The sequence below is a fragment of the Leuciscus leuciscus genome (genome assembly GCF_965113295.1).
Source record: "Leuciscus leuciscus genome assembly, chromosome: 8".
NCBI lineage: Eukaryota > Metazoa > Chordata > Actinopteri > Cypriniformes > Leuciscidae > Leuciscus > Leuciscus leuciscus.
In genome coordinates, this window is record NC_138732.1 from 43,761,080 (window position 1) to 43,782,197 (window position 21,118).

Genomic DNA, 21,118 nt, shown 5'->3' on the forward strand with positions numbered 1-21,118 from the left:
TTAATTTCACTGATCCTCCTTATTAAAAATGGAAAATACTAAATATACTAATAATTTATCTTAAAAAGTTCTAATCTGTTTTGTGATATTTTCTTTCCCATCAAACTAAACCTACTGTGACTTACAACAGTTCCTGAGGAATCGGTTCCCAAAAAAATAGCCAAACAGGAAGCATGAACTAAGGTCAGGGGAACGTTTGCTGGGATCAGTAGTTCACTCTCCATCCAGACACAGGCCCTGATAATACTGTACCTCCCTTCTCGGACCACACACCACCACTTACCTGGGCTGAATACTAGTTGTAGTATGTGTGTATTTGATAGTAAGTTAATGATAAATCATGGCCTGAAATTGGTAAGTAGTTAACAGTGAATGAATTATGATGTGCCCCATCAAGTAAAGTCATGACATAATGATGCATTAACAAGACATTACTTTATATTAGTGTATGGTTAGTTATTCATGAGTTAATTATGATGTACCCCCACAAGTAAAGTCATGACATAATGATGCATTAACAAGCTATTAGTTGATGTTTGTGTATGGTTAGTTAATAATGAATTAATAATGATGTGCCCCCTCAAGTAAAGTCATGACACAATGATGCACTTACAAATCATTAACTAAAATATGAATAAACATATACAATACGAGTGCCATCCTTATTCATTTACACCCATGGTACAAAAAAAACCCTTTAAAATTATGTGTAGATCTTTTATTTTTATTTATACAATTAATCATATATGGACTTAAAAGAAAGCACGTTTACATGTAAAATAGGGCCTAAGCTATAAGCTAATGCTAATCGAAGTATATATATATATATATATATATATATATATATATACACACATTTAAACAACAAAAAATACAGTTAATTACTGTACAAAACCTCCTGACAACTCCCAAATACAACATACATGCAAACATGTCTTTAATTATTAATTCTGTTAACCAAAGCAGTCAACATTTATTAGATTAAAATGGCAGCATTACCATAGGAACACAACTAACATGCCGAGAGAGCACCGAGTGCGCCACTAATGAGTGTCCCACCAGAAACAAACCCTACATACTGTAGTCTCGGGAGGAAAAGTAGCCATTACTAAACATAGGCCTAAAACAACTATAAAAATCATATAAAATCAGAAAATGGTTTAGATCAAATTAAATTTATTAGTGGTAGCTATTAGTCTATTTTCCACGTTTGGTTAGACGGATCGGTGTAATTACTGGCTAAATAATCATGTGCTATTTGCCTCAAAGCAGCAGAGGGCAGATTATGATATTACAGTTTAAATTATGGCAGTATTAAATCATGTTTAATTCAAATGTAATTACTTCTTATTTATTCTTATGGAGCCTTATTGATTTAGTTTACCCCTAAACATTAATAATGCATTAACTATCAAACATATACTAATATGTTTAAGGCTGCTGTTATTCATGCATGAATCATTATGACTAAGTTATGACATTATATCATAAGTTCATGTTGAAGTAACTATTTATTCAGGTATTAGTACATGATTATTCCCTGTTATTGTAAAGTGTTACCCAAATGTGTAACCAGTCATGTTCCTGTAGCTAAGGGGACAAGGGCAGGGTTCTGGATTTAATTCCTAGAAAACACATATTCCTTGCACACTGTATTTGCTTTATTCAACTGTAACCAACTGACAAAAAACCAGCAGTTCTCATGTCTTGTTTGTGTGCACTTCTGATGTTTGACGGTTAGATCTGCAGTGTTGTGTGGATTGTGGGTTTATTGACATCACTGTACGTTTATAACTAACTGTCTACCACTAAATCAACAAACATCACAAAACGGTTTCACTTTCCTGAGACACGTCACAGCTTGTTTTCACTGGTGGTTTATCTGTACAGTTGAGTGACGAATGTCTTCAGAAGACTTCCTCTCGCTGCATGATCTGCATGATGAGCTGGAAAGCACCACACACACACACACACACACACACACACACCGCAGCTCAGTCCAACAGGTAGGAAAAACTGCCGCGCACAACAACTTCTGTTGCTTAACTCTTACTTTCTAGGTACACTCGAAACATACCTGGATTAAACAAACAAGCAAACTAAATATAGTGCAGCATTCATTTTTCACCTTAAATACAGATATGAAGTTAAATGTGAATTGCAAATATGCATTTACAGTATGGTTATGGTAGTTGATTCTGTTGTTGCTATTTTCGTAGTTGCGTTATCTGATGAATTGTATTTCACAAAGTTTATTTCACTGTGGTTTTTCTAAATCATGGTTGTATCATGATGTTTGCTCTATGCAGTCGCAGCAGAAACTACACACACTCTTTCATGTGCCAACAAGAAATAAAACGACTCTGTAATAAAACTGAAGAGAATAGTAAATCAGCAGATTTGCATACTTGTCTAACCCGAGTTCCTCTATTTGCTGAACATGTGCTCTCAGTTTTACAGCACACTCAGCTTTACATTAAATACTGATTTTAATGACCAAAATGTTATACAACAAAAAATGTGATACTATCAAATCAAAATTCAAGGCTGGCAGATCCATTAATAAAAAAAAATTTTTTTTAAGTATCAAAATATGAGACATGAGCACACAAAGAGGTACAGTTTAATACACCCGCATTCGTCACACAAACACTTCCTTTATGCTTGTACAGGAAGGGAGGTGACATTTGTGAAACCTTATACGAACGTTATAATTTAATCACATATAAAGTAGCCTGTATTGAGTCACTCTAGAAAGCCACTCCAAAAATGTCTGAATTTTAAAGCAATAAATATGAAAATATCAAAGTATCAAAAGTGCATCTGCTGTCGTTCATCCACTGTCGTCAACCATTTTGCTTGAAAAATATATTTGTGCCATATGTGTGTGTGTGAGTGTGTGTGTGTGTGTGTTGCAGTTTACCAGTAATTACTCAGTAAAATGAATTGAAAAATTTCAAAGTTGTTTAAATTTTCTTCCACAGTGATTTTCTGCTGTCTACAGTAAATGAAATCAAAGTTTGACCATGACATCCCTGAATGCGTCGTGTCCGAACACAGCACACTTTTTAGCTAATATGACTGGCTGGAATACATCCATGAATGTGTCGTGTCCGAACACGTGTTCAGCTAATATGACTGGCTGGGAGATAGCCATGAACAAGCTCTACACCATCTTCTACCTGATCATCTTCATCCCGGGCCTGCTGAGCAACACCCTGGCTCTGTGGGTCCTGTGTCGATTCATAAGGTCAGCGGTTCAGCATTATTAATCCCTTCATAAAGCCGGATGCACACTGTACTATTTTGGCCACAACTTGGCCGTCTGAGATAAATCTTCTGAATGCTAAAAGATTCCTTTGATCCTCTGCAAAAATCTGAAGTCTTGGCCGATTACTGACCATTGCAATCAAATGTGGCCTCTGATGAAATCCTGGCCTTCTCAGAAGTTCTGAGTCTCCTGAATTTCTCCTTCGACAACCGTCAAATCAAAAACTAATAGCAGCACAGAAACTGATGATGCAATAAGTGACACAACAACAAACCACCAACACGTTTTCTCTTTTCAAGAAAAGCCATGATCAATATTAGCGCTAGACATGGTAGTTGTTTGCTATCCACTATTTCTATCCGGCATGTAAACATTCACAGTACGTGTCATTAACTGATGATGAAACTCTGGCCGAGTCTGACACGCAACAGTCGTGAAGGACTGCTATGAACCGTACAGTGTGCATCTGTTGGAGAACCAAGCGGGTTTACAATATTACAACTATTATCATTATTAGTCACTCTCTTCATAGGTGGTGCAGTTAGCTTTTTAGCATGTTGACAGGCCTTCTGTAACAATGTTATAAAAACTTTTTGATATGTTAAGGATTAGTTCACTTCAGAATTAAAATGTCCTGATAATTTACTCTCCTCCACGTCATCCAAGATGTTCATGTCTTTCTTTCTTCTGTCGAAAAGAAATGAAGGTTTTTAAGGAAAAGGTTTTTCTCCATATAGTGACTTCAATGGGGTCCAACGTGTTGAAGGTCCAGATGTGAGTTTCAGTGCAGCTTCAAAGTCTCGACACGATCCAGCCGAGGAATAAGAGTCTTATCTAGACAAACCAGCGGACATTTTAGAACAAAATAAACATTTATATACTTTAAACCACAAATGCTGGTCTTACAGTAGCTGTGATCCGACACACATTACGTAATCCAACGCTATCTCACAACCAATTTGTACGAATTCATACAATTTGTCTAAACTCCAGTGAAATTCATACGAATTGGGCAATTCGTTAAATATGTACGATTTAGCAAAAATCGTACGAGTGAGGTCGAATGAATTCGTACGAATTAGCCACTTTGTTGAATAGGCGAAAGTACCGATCCAGTGTTTACAAAGCATACGTGCAAAGACTAAATCAAATACCCTTTACAAAATAAAAGGTAAAACAACGATGTCGGACGATTTTGAAGTTGGAAGAGAAAATTAGATGGGGGTCTACGTCACGCGTGACCTTTCCAACGTGATTATGTAATGTGATGTAATGTCATCACAGCTAGTGCAAGAAGTAAATAAATGTTTATTTCTGTAATAAAATGTCCGCTGGTTTGTCTAGATAAGACTCTTATTCCTCGGCTGGATCGTGTCGAGACTTTGAAGCTGCACTGAAACTCACATCTGGACCTTCAGCCCGTTGGACCCCATTGAAGTCACTATATGGAGAAAAATCTTTTTGAGGAAAAAAATGTTTTCCTCAAAAACCTTCATTTATTTTCCACTGAAGAAAGAAAGACAAGAACATCTTGTAATAATTTACAGGGAGAGTAAATTATCAGGAAATTTTAATTCTGAAGTGAGCTAATCCTTTAAATTAGAAATTTCACCATTAAGAAAGACCTTCCTTGCCAGTTTAATGTAATTGTGATAGTCCTGATCAAGGCACTTGTTTTTCTTAGATGTATTTCATGAGGTCAGTTTAGAGTTGCTTGTGTCTTCTAATGCCACGGATTCTCTTCGATTCACAGCAAAAAGACAAAGGCCATCATCTTCATGATCAACCTGACCATAGCCGACCTGGCTCACGTGCTGTCGCTGCCACTGCGGATTCACTACTACATCCATGGAATATGGCCTTTCGGCAGTGTGTTGTGTCTGCTGTGCTTTTACCTGAAATACCTGAACATGTACGCTAGCATCGCGTTCCTGGTGTGCATCAGCGTCCAGCGCTGTGTGTTCCTCATGCGCCCGTTCCGGGCGAAGCAGTGGAAGTCCCGCTACGACGTGTGCATCAGTATCACAGTGTGGCTGGTGGTGGGTTTCTGCTGTTCACCCTTCGTTTTAATGAGGAAAGTACCAGGAAATGAATCAAGCCACTGCTTCAAAGATCTGCCAATGCGAAAGCTGGATTTTCGCTTAGCCATTTCCATGATGGCCGCTGCTGAATTCTTTGGATTTATTGGTCCATTAATTGTCATCATCTTCTGTACTTGCTTGATAGCAAACTCTTTGCGACAGCGTACCCAAAAAGAACAGTCCACTGGCAACACGAGGAAGGCCTTGCGCATGGTTAGGGTGTGCACAGGAGTCTTCCTCTGCTGCTTCGCTCCCTACCACATCAACTTCCTGTTTTATCTGATGGTTACCCAGGGCATTATAACAAACTGTGAGGTGAGTCAGTTCATTAAACAGCTTCACCCGATCTCTCTGTGCATGGCGAGCCTTAACTGCTGCCTTAACCCGCTCATCTACTACTTCCTGACCACTGAGTTCAGGCAGCAGCTGTCGAGCCAAGGCAGCTCCGTGCTCAGGGGCCGGCTGATGAGCACGGAGAGCACCAGTTCATACAGGGAATGAGTCCATCAGCAATCCAGGACCCTGTCGGGCCTAAAGCGAGCTGCTAGTGTGTGCCAAGGCCAGTCATGTTTCCACTGTCACCGGGGCTTGATCGGGCCTCGCCGGGGCGTCCTTCTGTTCAAACATGCACATTTAGTGTAGGGCTGCAACAAGCAACTACTCAGTATGTTTTTTTACATCATGCCTAAATCTTTTTTACAATTGCTGAGACACATTTCTTAAAACCTTCACCCATTTTCTCACAACATTAAAATTTACATTTTAAAATGAATAGGACTCTTATGATAACATGACACATTAATACTCCAGCGCCAGTACCTGGTTGACCTCTCAGGTGGCAGTATTGCACCCGCTGACACCTATCAAATAAGAAGACGACGCAGCGCTCGTCCGCGCCCGCGCAGCTAGAGTGAAACACTCTGTCCACACGCGAGTAAGCTCTCCAGTATGGAGTTCTTCGGCTTCAAAGAAAACAGCACCTTAAAAGGGGTCGCACACCGGACGAGACGAGCAGCGCCACGTCTTTAAAATTCGAACACATTATTCTCTATCAGTGTACACACACCGGCGGTGCCATTCGGCGTCTGTCCGCAGCGCCCAGCAACGGCTCAGGACCTTGTTCAAAATCCTGCCGCGACACAGAGCGCCATTTACACAGTTTTATATTAAATTTACGTTCTATTTGTCTCAAATCATCGTAAATGACTTCACCCTGTGCTGCAATATACATTTAATTTTACATTCATTCACAGAAATCAGCTGCTTGAATGAAAATTGCTGATGTTATCGGATTTTCAGGTGATATTCTAAATTCATTCAGTTAACGGACGCTCTGAGGTAAAGTGTTCAGATCACAGACTCAGCAACTATTGCATTTAATTGTACAGTACAATCATAACATAGTACAGACATTATCTTAATTTAATAATGTCCTTAAACTTAAGAATATTGCTGTCCATAAACTGAGAAAGTGCGCGTCCGGTGTGTGATACCTCGAGTTGTCCTACACGCGACGCTGCAGAATGTGTAGTCATCAACCTTTTTACCCATCTCTGTGTCCATCACCCTGTGGATTACGCCATTTTACAGAGAGTAAATTGCTATTATTTTTCTCATGGAATGGGAAACGTGACATGAACCTGTTAACAGGGGGTTTCTGTGTTCATATATTTAATAAAGGGTGATTATTAAAAACCCCGTTTTAAGAATCTTATTTTTGTATTTATATTTGCACTTGATTTTATTGTTCAAATCTGCTATCTGCATGCCTTTATTGGCGCCGGCGCAACAATAGGTTTAAGAGCTTTTCAGTTCTTCAGGAAACCTTCAGTGTTTCGCTTCAGTTTGAAACCAGATAAACTTCACATGCTTGTCTTCCTTCACAAGAATTTGCCATAGATTGAGTACGCAACAAGTAAAAATGCATGTGCCTTGTGTTTATCAGTATCCTTATGTTTGTTGGGTTGAAAAGAAAAACTATAAAAACAAAGTAAAAATGCATTTGACTGAAACTCACCTGTGGCCTTCTAGAGATCCTGAAGACTTTGATTGGCTGGTTCAGGTGTGTTTGATTATGGTTAGAGCTGAACTCTGCAGGACTGAGTTTGCCCGTGCCATACAGTCACTCAGAAGAGTCAGTGAGAGATTGATTCTGCCTCAGCATCATGTCTTCATGTTGAGTTCAGACTGAGGAAAAGCCCTGTAGAGTTCCAGATCCAGCCTTGACCACACTGACCTGCTCTTCCTCTCAGATTGTTCACATCATCATTCAGTGCATCTGTGCACTCTGAGCTGCTGGCTTGTATTATGTATAGTTGGTTTGATCACATCATTAGAAACAAGTGTGAGCATTTTTGAGCTGTTGCGTGTAAATGGTGACAACTGTGTGGTTTAAATTTTGCCGCTTGTGTTTTATATCACATTTGCATTACAGTGTGAAATGTGTTTTAGTGAGTGAGAGTGTGTTTAGAGTTTTGCAAAAAAAAAAAAAAAAAAAAGCATGACATTTGTAAATGGAGTCTAACTGCATGACCTTGTTTAATGTTTTGCAGAAAGAGTGATTTATTCAAAATATAAAGTTTACAACATAAACTCAAACTTTGTCTATCAAGGATTGTTTTGACCAAAATGATTCCCTATTTGAAGTTTAATAGTGACAGGCATTAAAGACAGATTCATTTGAATAGAAGTTATGAAACAGAAAATTACTTTCTATTGATTGCATGACAGAGACATTTTTCTACAATTCAGACATCAAGTTCTAACAGGATGAACTGATAATGTACAGACAAAAAGCACTGATAGGAGTCAAAATGCAAAACTAAACTAAGTATTCCATTTAGTTTTCTGACAGAGCAACTAAAAATACTGCATATTCATCGATCTATGGACATCAGATAACACGAATGAAATACTGCTTTCACACTCTTCATGTGTAGATGTTTACCTTTTGCTTTATGCAGTATTGTATTGTACCTAGAATAGATGAGATTAAATGTTCAATATGTTAATGTTTAATAAATTTGATTAAATGTGTTTCATGGTGTTTAATTGTAATGCAGTTAAATGTAAAATAAATTGTTTAATTAATTGATGATGTGTTTCTCCCTCATTTACTTATAAATGCCCTGAAATTAATTTGTTGTATCTGTGTATTGAATTAGTTTCTTGTTCACTTCTTCTATAGAAAAGAACAACATCAGCCTTCACCAAAACATTTCCCTTTGTGTTCCACAGAAAAAAAATAAGAAAATCATGGTTTAGAATGACATTAGGGTAATTAATTAGTTGCAGTATGTTGTTGACCAGACAAGCGGTCAGTAGGTGGTAAACGGCAAGAGCGCTAGTAGTTTCTTCTGAAATACCCAGTTCACCCGTTATTCAGTGTTCTATTTGACTCGAGGTAAGCCTATCTTCGATTCTCTGCTTGCTTTGCATTTTTACCTTTTTAATTACATTTTATTTAGACCCGTTTCGACTTTAACAGCAGCGTGTGAAAATTATTGCAGTTTTATTGCACTTAAAGGTATAGCGGAGGATGTTTTACTTCCTGGTGGGTAACCTACACTATTGGTCCTCCTAATTGTCAATCATTCTGGTGAATCAATCAAACTTTTCAAAAAGTGGAGAGGGCGGGTCTTATCTAAAATTTGGAAAGATCCTCCGCTATACCTTTAAGTATTGCCTCCTAGCAGCTAGTTTCGATTTGGCCCATTTTCACTTTATTTGCTTAATTGCTGAGCCGAGACAGCAACTGTAGAAAGATATAAATAGAGGGATTCAGATCATAACCAGTGGACATGTTCAATTGCTGTTTTTGCTTTGACCCACATTTTCCCATGTGTTTGATTCTTTGATCCCGTTTCACCTGTGTCTAGTTAATTAGTCATTATAGTCACCTTTCTCCTCGTTAGTCAACTCATCAGTTCCTTTGTTTGTTAAAAAGTATTTAAGCCTTCAGTTTCAGTCGGTTGCTTGTCCTATGCTGTTTTGTGTTTATGGTTATGTGGTAGTTTATCTCCTAGTTATTCTCTTGTTTGAATGATTAATTAAAAGATTATTCTGTTGGACTGTAGCGTGTGTGTTTTACAGCCACTAACAGTAACACTAGCATGTGGCAGTGATGGGAAACCGAGGCTTTCTGAAGCATTTGAGGCTTTAATCAAATTGTGCCGAAAAAAGGTTAATTACTTGAAGCTTTAACACAGTGTGCATTGGTGACATCTGGTGGTCACAATGGTTTTCTACACCATATCTGACAAATCACCACAGAGAATAAAAAGCATGACCAAACGAAGCTTCAGAAGTCTGTGACATACAAGAGAGGGATCAGTACAGTTCTGTCTAATCACATCTAAACTATAGTCATGTGTAGCCTGGTCAACGGATTCACATATTGATCAATAATATAAAGTATACAAGTTTTTGATCATAATTATAGTTTTTGTAATTGAAAACATATTTTGGGTGTTCTGTTTTAAAGTGCCCCTATTATGCTATTTTAAAGTTTCCTAATGTTCCTTAATGTTGTTGTGGAGTCTCCTACAACAGGTTTACATGCATCAAAGGTAAAAAAACTGTCTAATTTCCTCATAATATACATTTGCACATCACATTTTCAATGATTCTCAAATGACTCGTCAGATGAATCAATCTCTCGAAATCCCGCCTTTCCGCGAGCTACTCTGCTCTGATTGGCCAGACAGCTCAGTCTGTTGTGATTGGTCTACCGCGAACAGCCGAAAACTAAAACGGCCATTGCCATAACAACGTCAGCTGTCCTGAGGCTTCCTACACCATAAATTAAAGACAGTAACGAACAATGACGTCGATTTGACCATATCAATGCGAGCGCGAGTCTGATGATGAAACACTGGAAGAAATAGTTATTCAACCCGAACCTCCATCAGGACGACTCACGCAGGACTCAGTGTTTCTCAGTGATACTCTACTCAGTCTGAGGGACATTATGAGATGTTGCAACTGTAATTCCTCACCATCAGCATTAACCCTCTGAGGTCGGCAAACGCGCCCCTGCGTTTTGCTGGATTTTCTTCACATTGTAGTACAATAAACTTAAATTACTCCGTCATTTATGGTTATACAGAAAAAAGAAATATAAAAAAAGAATCTGTGATATTTCTACTTTTGTATGTGTCCACTTACAATCAAATCAAAACATTGTGCTTTTGTAAAATAAAGAAAATAAACAGGGTGTGCGTTCTGCCTCTCCGTCGCGGTGAACTTTTTTCTTGAGCACGTCTATAAACTGAAACAAAACTCAGCGAATCCTTCTCACACATTTATGAGCCATATACCTTTATAAACATTTAAGTGTGTACTTTTAAATGATCGGATTCAAACTGAAAACAAATATTCTCTGTTTAAGTAATTTGTATAAAACCAACAGGATGTCCAGTATCTCAAACGCTTGCTAATTACTTTTAATTCGACCACGCCCACTCGCGCAAAAGAGATTCACATGCAAATCTCCACATGGAACGCGAACGCCCTCGTTACCTCGTTTGGAAGACACGTCTGAGCTTATATTGGATTTACCTCAGAAGAAGAAGAACGCGATTTGAAGACAAGAAAGATGTAAGGTAAGAAATTCTTACTTATTAGTTTATGGAATTGTTGCATAAACTTCACATTGCAGTTGAACTGTTGCTAGATATATGGTGAATATTATACTATTTAGACCCGTGTTTACTGTTAAATACTGTTTGTGGATATCTGCTCAAACATAGATGTGTATAACCATAATGTTTAATATTTTGGAGCGCGCTGTGGGTTTGAATGTTTAATATTTTGGAGCGCGCTGTGGGTTTGAATGTATCATATTTTGGAGCGCGCTGTGGGTTTGAATGTATCATATTTTGGAGCGCGCTGTGGGTTTGAATGTATCATATTTTGGAGCGCGATCGCGTTTGAATGTATCATATTTTGGAGCGCGCTGTGGGTTTTAATGTATCATATTTTGGAGCGCGCTGTGCGTTTGAATGTATCATATTTTGGAGCGCGCTGTGGGTTTGAATGTATCATATTTTGGAGCGCGATTGCGTTTGAAAGGAAAAATGCACCAAACATTAGGCTTTATGTTTTTACTATTATCTCATTTCATATCATCATAACGAATGGAAACATTTGAAGTAACATAAGATAATCAATATATTTTTCTCTAGCATTGTTACTGAAATCTTTTGGAAGATTTATAGGCTGCTATAGGTTATTGTTATAATTATTTTATGCAGTACTGCACATAGCTTATGCCTACAAGGCACAACAAATATGGTGTTCATTATATTATATATTGTTGGAAACGTGTGTGTGTGTGTGTGTGTGTGTGTGTGTGTGTGTGTGTGTGTGTGTGTATTCTGTGAATTTTAAAAAGCAATTTTAACCAGAAAAATCTAAAATGTATTCCCAAAATCGTGCAGGCCTAGTTTCTCTTGATACCAGTATGTTCACTTTTTTTCTTTTCTTTCAGGGACCAGATGCAACTGAGTCCTACTGAAGCCCCAAACACCTTGGAAATGGTATGTACAATGTTTTTAGGAATGGCACAAAGGTCTCTGTCTTTGGATCATTGTTTTCAATGTGCTCTTTTGTCATTTGTTGTGTATTTTTGGAATGTGTTGTGTTGTAAATAAATCCAAACAATCTAAAAGCCATTCTTTTTTAAATCTCCTCATTCTTTGTGCAAGGTTGCTCTGAATGACAGGGCCTGATCGCTCCTAATAGGGCAGTTAGGGGAGTGTCTTTGTCTTTCTCAGGTGTTGAAGGCTTACATATTCATGAGATGATCACGCCTAAATCAATATATTGTCTTATCTGAATGAGCAGTCAGGGTGATTTTCACATCGTTTTGGAGCAAATATTCTAGGCTACATGATACAATTTTCAAAAGTCTTGTGAAGAAATAATCAGTATGGGTTTCATGGCCTTATTTCAGTGAATTTTTTGGGGGGTATTTTCACAAACCACGCATAAATGTCATTATCTCAAAACTACAAACTTTTACATACATGCTGCTGATATATTATTGTAGCAGAGTTTGTGCTAAATACAGTGTAATAAGACTTTAGCCATGACAATGTCACAAGTAACAGAAATAAGCACAAATATGTCAGAGCATGTCAGAACACCTCCAGGGCCAGAAAACAGCTCAGACCTCAGAGGGTTAACAGTGTATGATTATGATCCAGGCAGCATTACAGGTCAGAGGTCAGGTCAGGATTGGTAGCATTCAAATATTCATCCAGTTTTTTCTCCATTCTGTCACTGATGGAGTTTGTGTTCTTGCCACTGTCGCCTCAGGCTTGCTTAGAAACACCAAACTCCTCACTACATTCAAACAGCACATCCAGAGTTTAGAAAAACACAGAATGGTTATTTGCTGTTAATAAACATACTCGCCGCATGACTCATTGCATTAGGCCATAAATTAGTTATTCCTCTAACATTTTTCATTGCATTCTTGTGATTTTTTTACACGTATGGGATCCCCCACTCAATCATTATTTGAATCACATATAGTATTGATTATCTTATCCTGTTTCACAATAGAAGGTTCCACACGCCAAAAACATTAAGGTAATCAGTACTTGTAGCGAAGGAGAGATAGGCATTCCCCTAAAATTATCAGATGAAAGCCTTGTCTCAAGCAGACTAATTATGTCTGCTGCAGTTGCTTTGTACATGCGAAAACGGTCACAAAAGTTGATGTCATCAAAATCATTCAGTGGGTTGCTCCTGTCCATAACCACCCTTCTGTCTGGTCTAAATGGAGCTCTTTCATCATCATTAAAATATTCCAGGTAATCCATTTTCCTCTATTGCTAAGGTCAATCTGGAGGCCAACATCAATTAATCTGAAGTTAAACCTGCCTCTGGCCAGGTTTAGTTTAACCCTCTGAGGGGTTTTTGGGGTCCTTGAGATGTTCTGACATGCCCTGACATTTGTGCTTTTTTCAGCTGCTTATAAACATATTAATGGCAAAGGTATAATTACACTCTATTTAGCACAAACAGGGCTACCATAATATGTGAGCAACATGTACATGTTTGTATTTTTGAGAGAATAATGTTTATGCACGGTTATTGAAAAAACTAAAAACTAAAGTTTCTGAAGTAAGGCCACAAAACAAATACTATATATGTGTCCACAAGACTTCTGAATAATGCATTTTGTCGCCTAGAGTTTTTTCTTCAAAATGATCTGAAAATCATCCTACCTAATCATTCACATAACACAATACATTGATTTAAATTTTGCAAGACACTTTCTGTTTGGAAAGGCAATATGCGAGTGGGCGTCAACGATCATGCATATTTAGTGGTTCGCACCTGAGGAGACAATGGGGCCCGCATACTTAATGAGCCATTCATTCAGGTGTGTCACTGAGCCACAAGAAAGAATGCAAGAGCAATATATATATATATATATTCTACCAAATTGGTTCACAGTTGGAAGCATCTCATTTTTATTTTATTTTTCCATGTCTAGTAATTGTGCAGTTAATTCTCATACTGTATTTTCAGTTTTGGAATATGTATCCTCTCCCCAAATTTGTCACTAGTAAAACACAATAAAAATTATTTTAAAAAAAGGGTTATATTTACCTTTTCCATATTTTGTTTACATCTACCTTGTAAATATTTTTTTTATTAAAAAGGTTACAATTACAACAACAATTCAAGTGTAATCTTTCTTTGTAAAAAACTAAAGTATACATTTTATCATACATATTTCAAAGTTAAGGATTCATTACTTTGAATATAGCCTAGGCTACATTGGAACAAACACATAATAACATTATTTGATTACTTTATTTTTGACAAAACATACTATATTTAACATATGAGCAAAAATTGGCAAACAAAAGCTTATTTGAGGTGGCAAATATTTTACAGTAAAAATGTATAATCTATCCAAAACTAGTCAACGAAATGTTGTCTTTCATATGTCTGTAACATAGGTCTTTCGTTTATATAAGAAATATAAATGTTAATTTGCAGTTTAATAAGTTGCTTATACAAATACATTTTATTTCAACATATTTCAGTCGATCTTTACTCATCTCAGTATAGCAATACAGTTTGCTAAAAGCGGATCATTCATTCACACACAGAAATGCGATTCAAATTTAAACAGTCTTTTTGTGAGCTGTGGTAAACAGCGCATCTCTGCCGTTCATTCATTCACACACAGAAACGCGATTCACTTGAGAATGGAAAAAAACGTACTACAGTATTCTCAGGATCCGTTGCTCCTCCGGTACATTTTCCATTATTATTATTACGATAGTATTATTCCTCACAGCGCCGCGAGACAGTGTAAACAAGTGCAATGATCTGAATAAACTTGATGTGTTTTCTCGAGCTGATATGTGGGCATTCACAGTTTGTATGGGATCGTCTCAGTCATTTGCGTTTGAATAGCGCGCGCTCTCCGTGGGCGGAGTCACATTAAAAATAATGAGCTGAGATGAGAACGACTGACATCTCGCTCTTTTCATACAGATTACATAAACTGAGAATATTTGTTTTTTTATAAAAATTACTTCATTTAAAAGAAGCTTCATGCCTGTGTGTCTGTATGCCTGTTTGACTGAGTATTCGCTGAGTTATGGTTCATTTTCGGACGCGTTTCAGAATTGACTTCACTGACAGAGAGAAAGCAGAACTCACATCATGTTTATTTTTCTTTATTTGGCAAAAAGCACAACACTTTGTTTTTATTGTGAGTATATACAAAAATAATACACACTTAACAGGATCAATTGATGTATGAAACTGGTTTGTAAAATCAAAGTCAGCAGAGTATTTGGACTCTCGTTTGAACTGATAAGAAAAAAACCGAGCAAATCACGCCGTCGTGATTGCCGACCTCAGAGGGTTAAGCCTTTACTTAAATCTAGACTAGTTCTAATCAGACTTCTGGAAATCAGACTTTGTAATTCAGGACTAGGGAAAGTCTGAGACTATTTTAAACCATGTTTGAGAAATTCATTTTCAGTTAGTCCAGCTTAAATCTCCAATTTAGTCAAGTCAAGTCAAGTCAAGTTTATTTGTATAGCGCTTTTCACAATACAGATTGCATCAAAGCAGCTTCACAGTATTAAATTAAAATAATACAACAAAGTTTGTTTCAAGAGGAATTTATTGATTGATAAAATTAAATTAAATATCCCCAAAATATCCCCAACTGAGCAAGCCAAAGGCAACAGTGGCAAGGAACCGAAAAACTCCATCAAGTGACCTAATGGTGTCCTAAAACTCCATCAGGTGCCTTAATGGAGAAAAAAAAACCTTGGGAGAACCCAGGCTCAGTCGGGGGCCAGTTCTCCTCTGGCATTGGATAGAGGCCGGATTGTAGTTTGAACTGTAGGATTATATGAATGCCTGGCTGAAGAGATGCGACTTTAATCTAGTTTTAAACTGAGGAAAGTGAGTGTATTCTCCGGACTCCTGACACACACCGTAGACATTTACAAGTGTCAGATGGTAAATACTTGTATGGTATTAGTAGACGCTGCCCTTTTGATAAATTGCCTCATTTTGAGGTTACTGAATCCTTTCCGTCTGACTTTATGCATGATATTCTTGAAGGGGTCATCCCACAGGTTCTGAAAATTAGTCTTGCCAAAGCTTACCTGTGAAAGTCTGGTGGCTGTACTTGTCAGAAACCGATTGCATCAGATGTATGGTTTAGTCTATGATTAGTCTTAATCAGTGTCTGGGAAACCGCCCCTAAGTGTCTACTTTGTTCCTGGAGATATTCCTTTGAAGTATCCTTCCAGTCTTCAAAATATACATGTGGCTGTACTTGTCAGAAACCGATTGCATCAGATGTATGGTTATGAGCACATTTTTCCTCTTCTTCGTGACCTTTGTGAACTTCAGTGGCGTGGTGTATCAGTTAACATTGAAGACCAGTCCTGCGTTTTCAAAGGCTCTGTGATTTCCATTTGTGCTGACAATTTATCAGCCCATTCTTTGGCTGGCTTCAATTTGCTTTAGTCAAGGACGGATCTGTCGTTTCTGTCTTTGCCACCACTGTGACATTGGTAACAAAACTGAGGAAAGTGAGTGTATTCTCCGGACTCCTGACACACACCGTAGACATTTACAAGTGTCAGATGGTAAATACTTGTATGGTATTAGTAGACGCTGCCCTTTTGATAAATTGCCTCATTTTGAGGTTACTGAATCCTTTCCGTCTGACTTTATGCATGATATTCTTGAAGGGGTCATCCCACAGGTTCTGAAAATTAGTCTTGCCAAAGCTTACCTGTGAAAGTCTGGTAACACTGTAACAGTTTAACCCCCTGAGGTCGGCTGTTGCGCCGGCGCGATAGGCTCGTTTTTTTCCTTATCAGTGCAACAGAGATGAAAAATACTCTGTTGATTTTGATCTTACATACTTGTGTTTTACATCACTCAATCCTGTTAAGTGTGTATTATTTTTGTGTTTACTCACAATAAAAACAAAGTGTTGTGCTTTTCGCCAAATAAAGAAAAATAAACATGATGCGAGTTCTGCCTTCTCTCTGTCAGTGTAGTCCATTCTGAAATGTGTCCGAAAATGAACTGTAACTCAGCAAATACTCAGTCAAACAGACATACAGACACACAGGCATGAAGCTTGAATTCTCTTCTTTTAAATGAAGTAATTTTGATAAAAAACAAATATTCACAGTTTATGTAATATGTATGAAAAGAGAGAGATGTCAGTCGTTCTCATCTCAGCTCATTAAATTTAATGTGACTCCGCCCACGGAGAGCGCGCGCTATTCAAACGCAAATGTGAGGCGATCCCATACCGACCTGTGAAACGCCCACATCAGCTGGATAACACACACCGCGAGTTCACTTTCAGACTCATGTACTTAACGACGCTGTGAGGAATAATACTATCTTGATAATAATCCTGGAAAATTTACCTCAGAAGTTCTGGAAGTTTCATTTCGAGGAGCAACGGGTCCGGCTGAGGAATAAGTCAGTTCTATTTGCTTTGTTCTAATCGCAAGTGTCTGTACGCAAAAAGACTGTTTAAATATGAATCGCGTTTCTGTGTGTGAATGAATGAACAGCTTTTACCAAACTCTATTGCTATACTGAGATGAGTAAAAATCGACTACAAAATCGGATAGATTATAAAGTTTTTACTGTAAAATACTGCCACATCAAATAAGCTTATAATGTTGCCAATTTCTGCTCATATGAATTGAATTACGTATGATAAAATGTATACTTTAGTTTTTACAAAGAAAGATTACACTGGAAATATTGTTACAATTTTAAATGTTGTTGTAATTGTATAACCTTTTTAATAAAACAATAAAAAAATAAATTATATATATATATATATATATATATATATATATATATATATATATTTACAAGGATAATGTAAACAAAATCTTAAAAGGTCAATATAAGCCTTCTCTTTAAATAATTTTATTATGCTTTATTAGTGACACATTTGGGTAGAGAATATATTCCAAATCTGAAAATACAGTATGAGAACAATTAACTGCACAATTACTAGAAATGTTTACCTTGGATATTATACAGTTTGCAAGCACAATTTGTGGAAAAAACAACAACAACTGTGAACCAATTATATATATATATATATATATATATATATATATACTGTATATATACTGTATATATACTGTATATATATATATATATATATACTGTATATATATATATATCTGTATATATATATATATCTGTATATATATCTGTATATATATATATATATATATATATATATATACTGTATATATATATATATATACACACACCTAAAGGATTATTAGGAACACCTGTTCAATTTCTCATTAATGCAATTATCTAATCAACCAATCACATGGCAGTTGTTTCAATGCATTTAGGGGTGTGGTCCTGGTCAAGACTATCTCCTGAACTCCAAACTGAATGTCAGAATGGGAAAGAAAGGTGATTTAAGCAATTTTGAGCGTGGCATGGTTGTTGGTGCCAGACGGGCCGGTCTGAGTATTTCACAATCTGCTCAGTTACTGGGATTTTCACGCACAACCATTTCTAGGGTTTACAAAGAATGGTGTGACAAGGGAAAAACATCCAGTATGCGGCAGTCCTGTGGGCGAAAATGCCTTGTTGATGCTAGAGGTCAGAGGAGAATGGGCCGACTGATTCAAGCTGATAGAAGAGCAACTTTGACTGAAATAACCACTCGTTACAACCGAGGTATGCAGCAAAGCATTTGTGAAGCCACAACACGCACAACCTTGAGGTGGATGGGCTACAACAGCAGAAGACCCCACCGGGTACCACTCATCTCCACTACAAATAGGAAAAAGAGGCTACAATTTGCACGAGCTCACCAAAATTGGACAGTTGAAGACTGGAAAAATGTTGCCTGGTCTGATGAGTTTCGATTTCTGTTGAGACATTGCTTTATTAGTGTCAAGAGTAGTGTTGTCACGGTACCAAAATTTCAGTATTCGGTACCGATACCAGTGAAAATCCACGGTTCTCGGTACCAATTTCAGTACCAAAGCTTAATTTAGATTAAATTTACATAATTATATTAAAGTGTAGGCTATATCACAAAGATGGAAACTGTAGTATTAAAAACACTTTACATAAGATTCCATTTGTTAGATAACATTAGATAAAATGACCTAAGAAAAAAAAACAATAGTTATATACTGTCGCAATTATTCTCCTTTAGGGGTTAATTTAAAAATACATTTTTAAAATCAAAAGTTAACATTATTTCTGTTAACATTATTTAATGCACAATGAATGAAGTGAACAAACATGACCAATCAAGTGTTTTGTATTAAATAACATTCACAAACATTAATTAATGTTGTAAAAATATATTGTTCACTCAATGTGTTATGTTAGATAACGCATTAAGTGATGTTAATGAATGGTATCTTATTGTAGCATCACCAAACTATACAGGAGATAAAATATGTTTTATTTGACTTGACTATACTTTTATTTAATCCAAAACTGTATTCATATTTAACTTTAAAAGGGCTTTTTAAACCTGCTAAGAGTTATCCAGCCAAGAATAAGACTAGAACTGCTTTTCTGACGGACTGATATTAATGACGGCTTTTTATTTCACATCTCCATAAATATATCTAGTAGTAAAGCTAATGCAAGGGCTAGAAATCAATTAATAGGCCTATGTCACACTTCCTCGTCGTCATAGAGAGCGCAGTTCGCACAAGCGTTTGTACTCCCGTCAGTCCCGTGGCGTCTGTCGTTGCTATACATCCGTGAACGCACATGGAAAAGCGAGCGCGCCGCTTCTATTATGAGCGCGCTTGCCGCGCGCCATTTGAAATAACGTATCTGCACGCGCAAAAACATCAGCACCACATCAGCAGCAGCACCGCCGATCGCCATCAGCGCTTTTATGAAGAGGACGCAACTGCACGCGCTTCGGGCATGCACGCGCATCAAGTACCGGGTTTGAGAAAACCTGGTACCGTGACGTTTAAAAAAAATGAGTACCGACTTGGTACCGAAGTACCGGGTCTTTTGACAACACTAGTCAAGAGGTAAGATAAGAGTCAAATACACCACTGGAGACTTCTTGATCCTTGACCTTGTGCATGCTGAGGAAATCCCAGTTTTTTTTTAAAGTTATACATATTGTTAAGTACCACAGTCAGTGGAAATTGTGCGGAAGACTCTACAAAACTTGTTGCTTCTCTGAGCATCTGCATGCCTACGGTGTCCAATCAACAACTCAGTGGGTGGCCATTACACCTGGGGAGGAAACTGACTTCCCTTAACGAGTACACAGATCAAGAGGACAACCTGTTCATCACACTGCTTCATCGGCCTGCGAGACATACTAAGTTATTTGCAACTTCAAATTGATTTAAATTTAGGCTAATGATTTGTTTGATTGCAGTGATGAACAGAGTCAGAATCTTGTTGTTAGTGATGCAATATGCCTGTCAAGCTTTAATTTGTGATTAACCAATACCACTACCCAGCAAACACAGAACGTTGGCACAACGTACCCAACCTTCCAACAACGTTTTAACAACATGGCCAAAAGGTTGCTATAACTATGTTGTGTGGTAAAGGTTGTTACAGCGTTGTCACAATGTTGACATTAAACCACCGTTCAGGGCCATTGCTTAAGGTTGTGCTATAGGGTGTCTGGACAACCACTGGCCAACATGTACTCGTCACTGCCCTGAAGCGCGAAAATCAGCCTTTTGAATTTCAATTGATCGTTGGGCTCATTGTGTTGTCTCATTCTTCATCCAGCAAGGATACATGAGAATTGCGTTTAATTTACCTCAGCTAAATAAGATACATAATTATTCAAACACAACCTACAACTTCCTTATCTGATGTGACATTTTTTTTAACATCATCTGGTCAGCTATGACAAATATTTAACTTTATGCCAAAAGTATGAAGCCAAAATGACTTTAATGATGAGTAATTGATTTGAATTGTTTTTTTTGGAAACGCACAGAGAAAAAAAATGTTTTGTAACTGCTCGCACACCTGTTTATATTTTCCTTTGATTTATCGTCTCATTCGTTTCTTTGCCAGATTTTTGCATGTTTGCTCATGCTAGTTGCCACTCCCTATAATGTTTTTTTTTTTTTTTTTTTACAAATGTATGACTTTTGGAAGTGCAATTTGATTACCATATGCAGTTTTAATAAAGTTGAATTAGCTAACCCTCTATGTCATTTTTACTCTTCAAAGTGTACACTTG

At 37.3% G+C, this 21,118-nt stretch overlaps 1 protein-coding gene across 1 annotated transcript in view; it reads left to right on the forward strand.

The window, feature by feature from the left end:
- The first annotated feature begins 1,886 nt into the window (after positions 1-1,886).
- The window catches only part of p2ry10 (P2Y receptor family member 10), a 37,356-nt gene continuing 18,124 nt past the window's right edge, over positions 1,887-21,118 (forward strand). Inside the window, exons 1-3 of the mRNA XM_082178689.1 lie at positions 1,887-2,006; positions 2,985-3,250; positions 5,025-5,850. Of these exons, the coding sequence (XP_082034815.1) occupies positions 3,027-3,250; positions 5,025-5,850 (1,050 nt within the window). The 5' untranslated portion in view covers positions 1,887-2,006; positions 2,985-3,026. The remainder of the gene's footprint in view (positions 2,007-2,984; positions 3,251-5,024; positions 5,851-21,118) is intronic.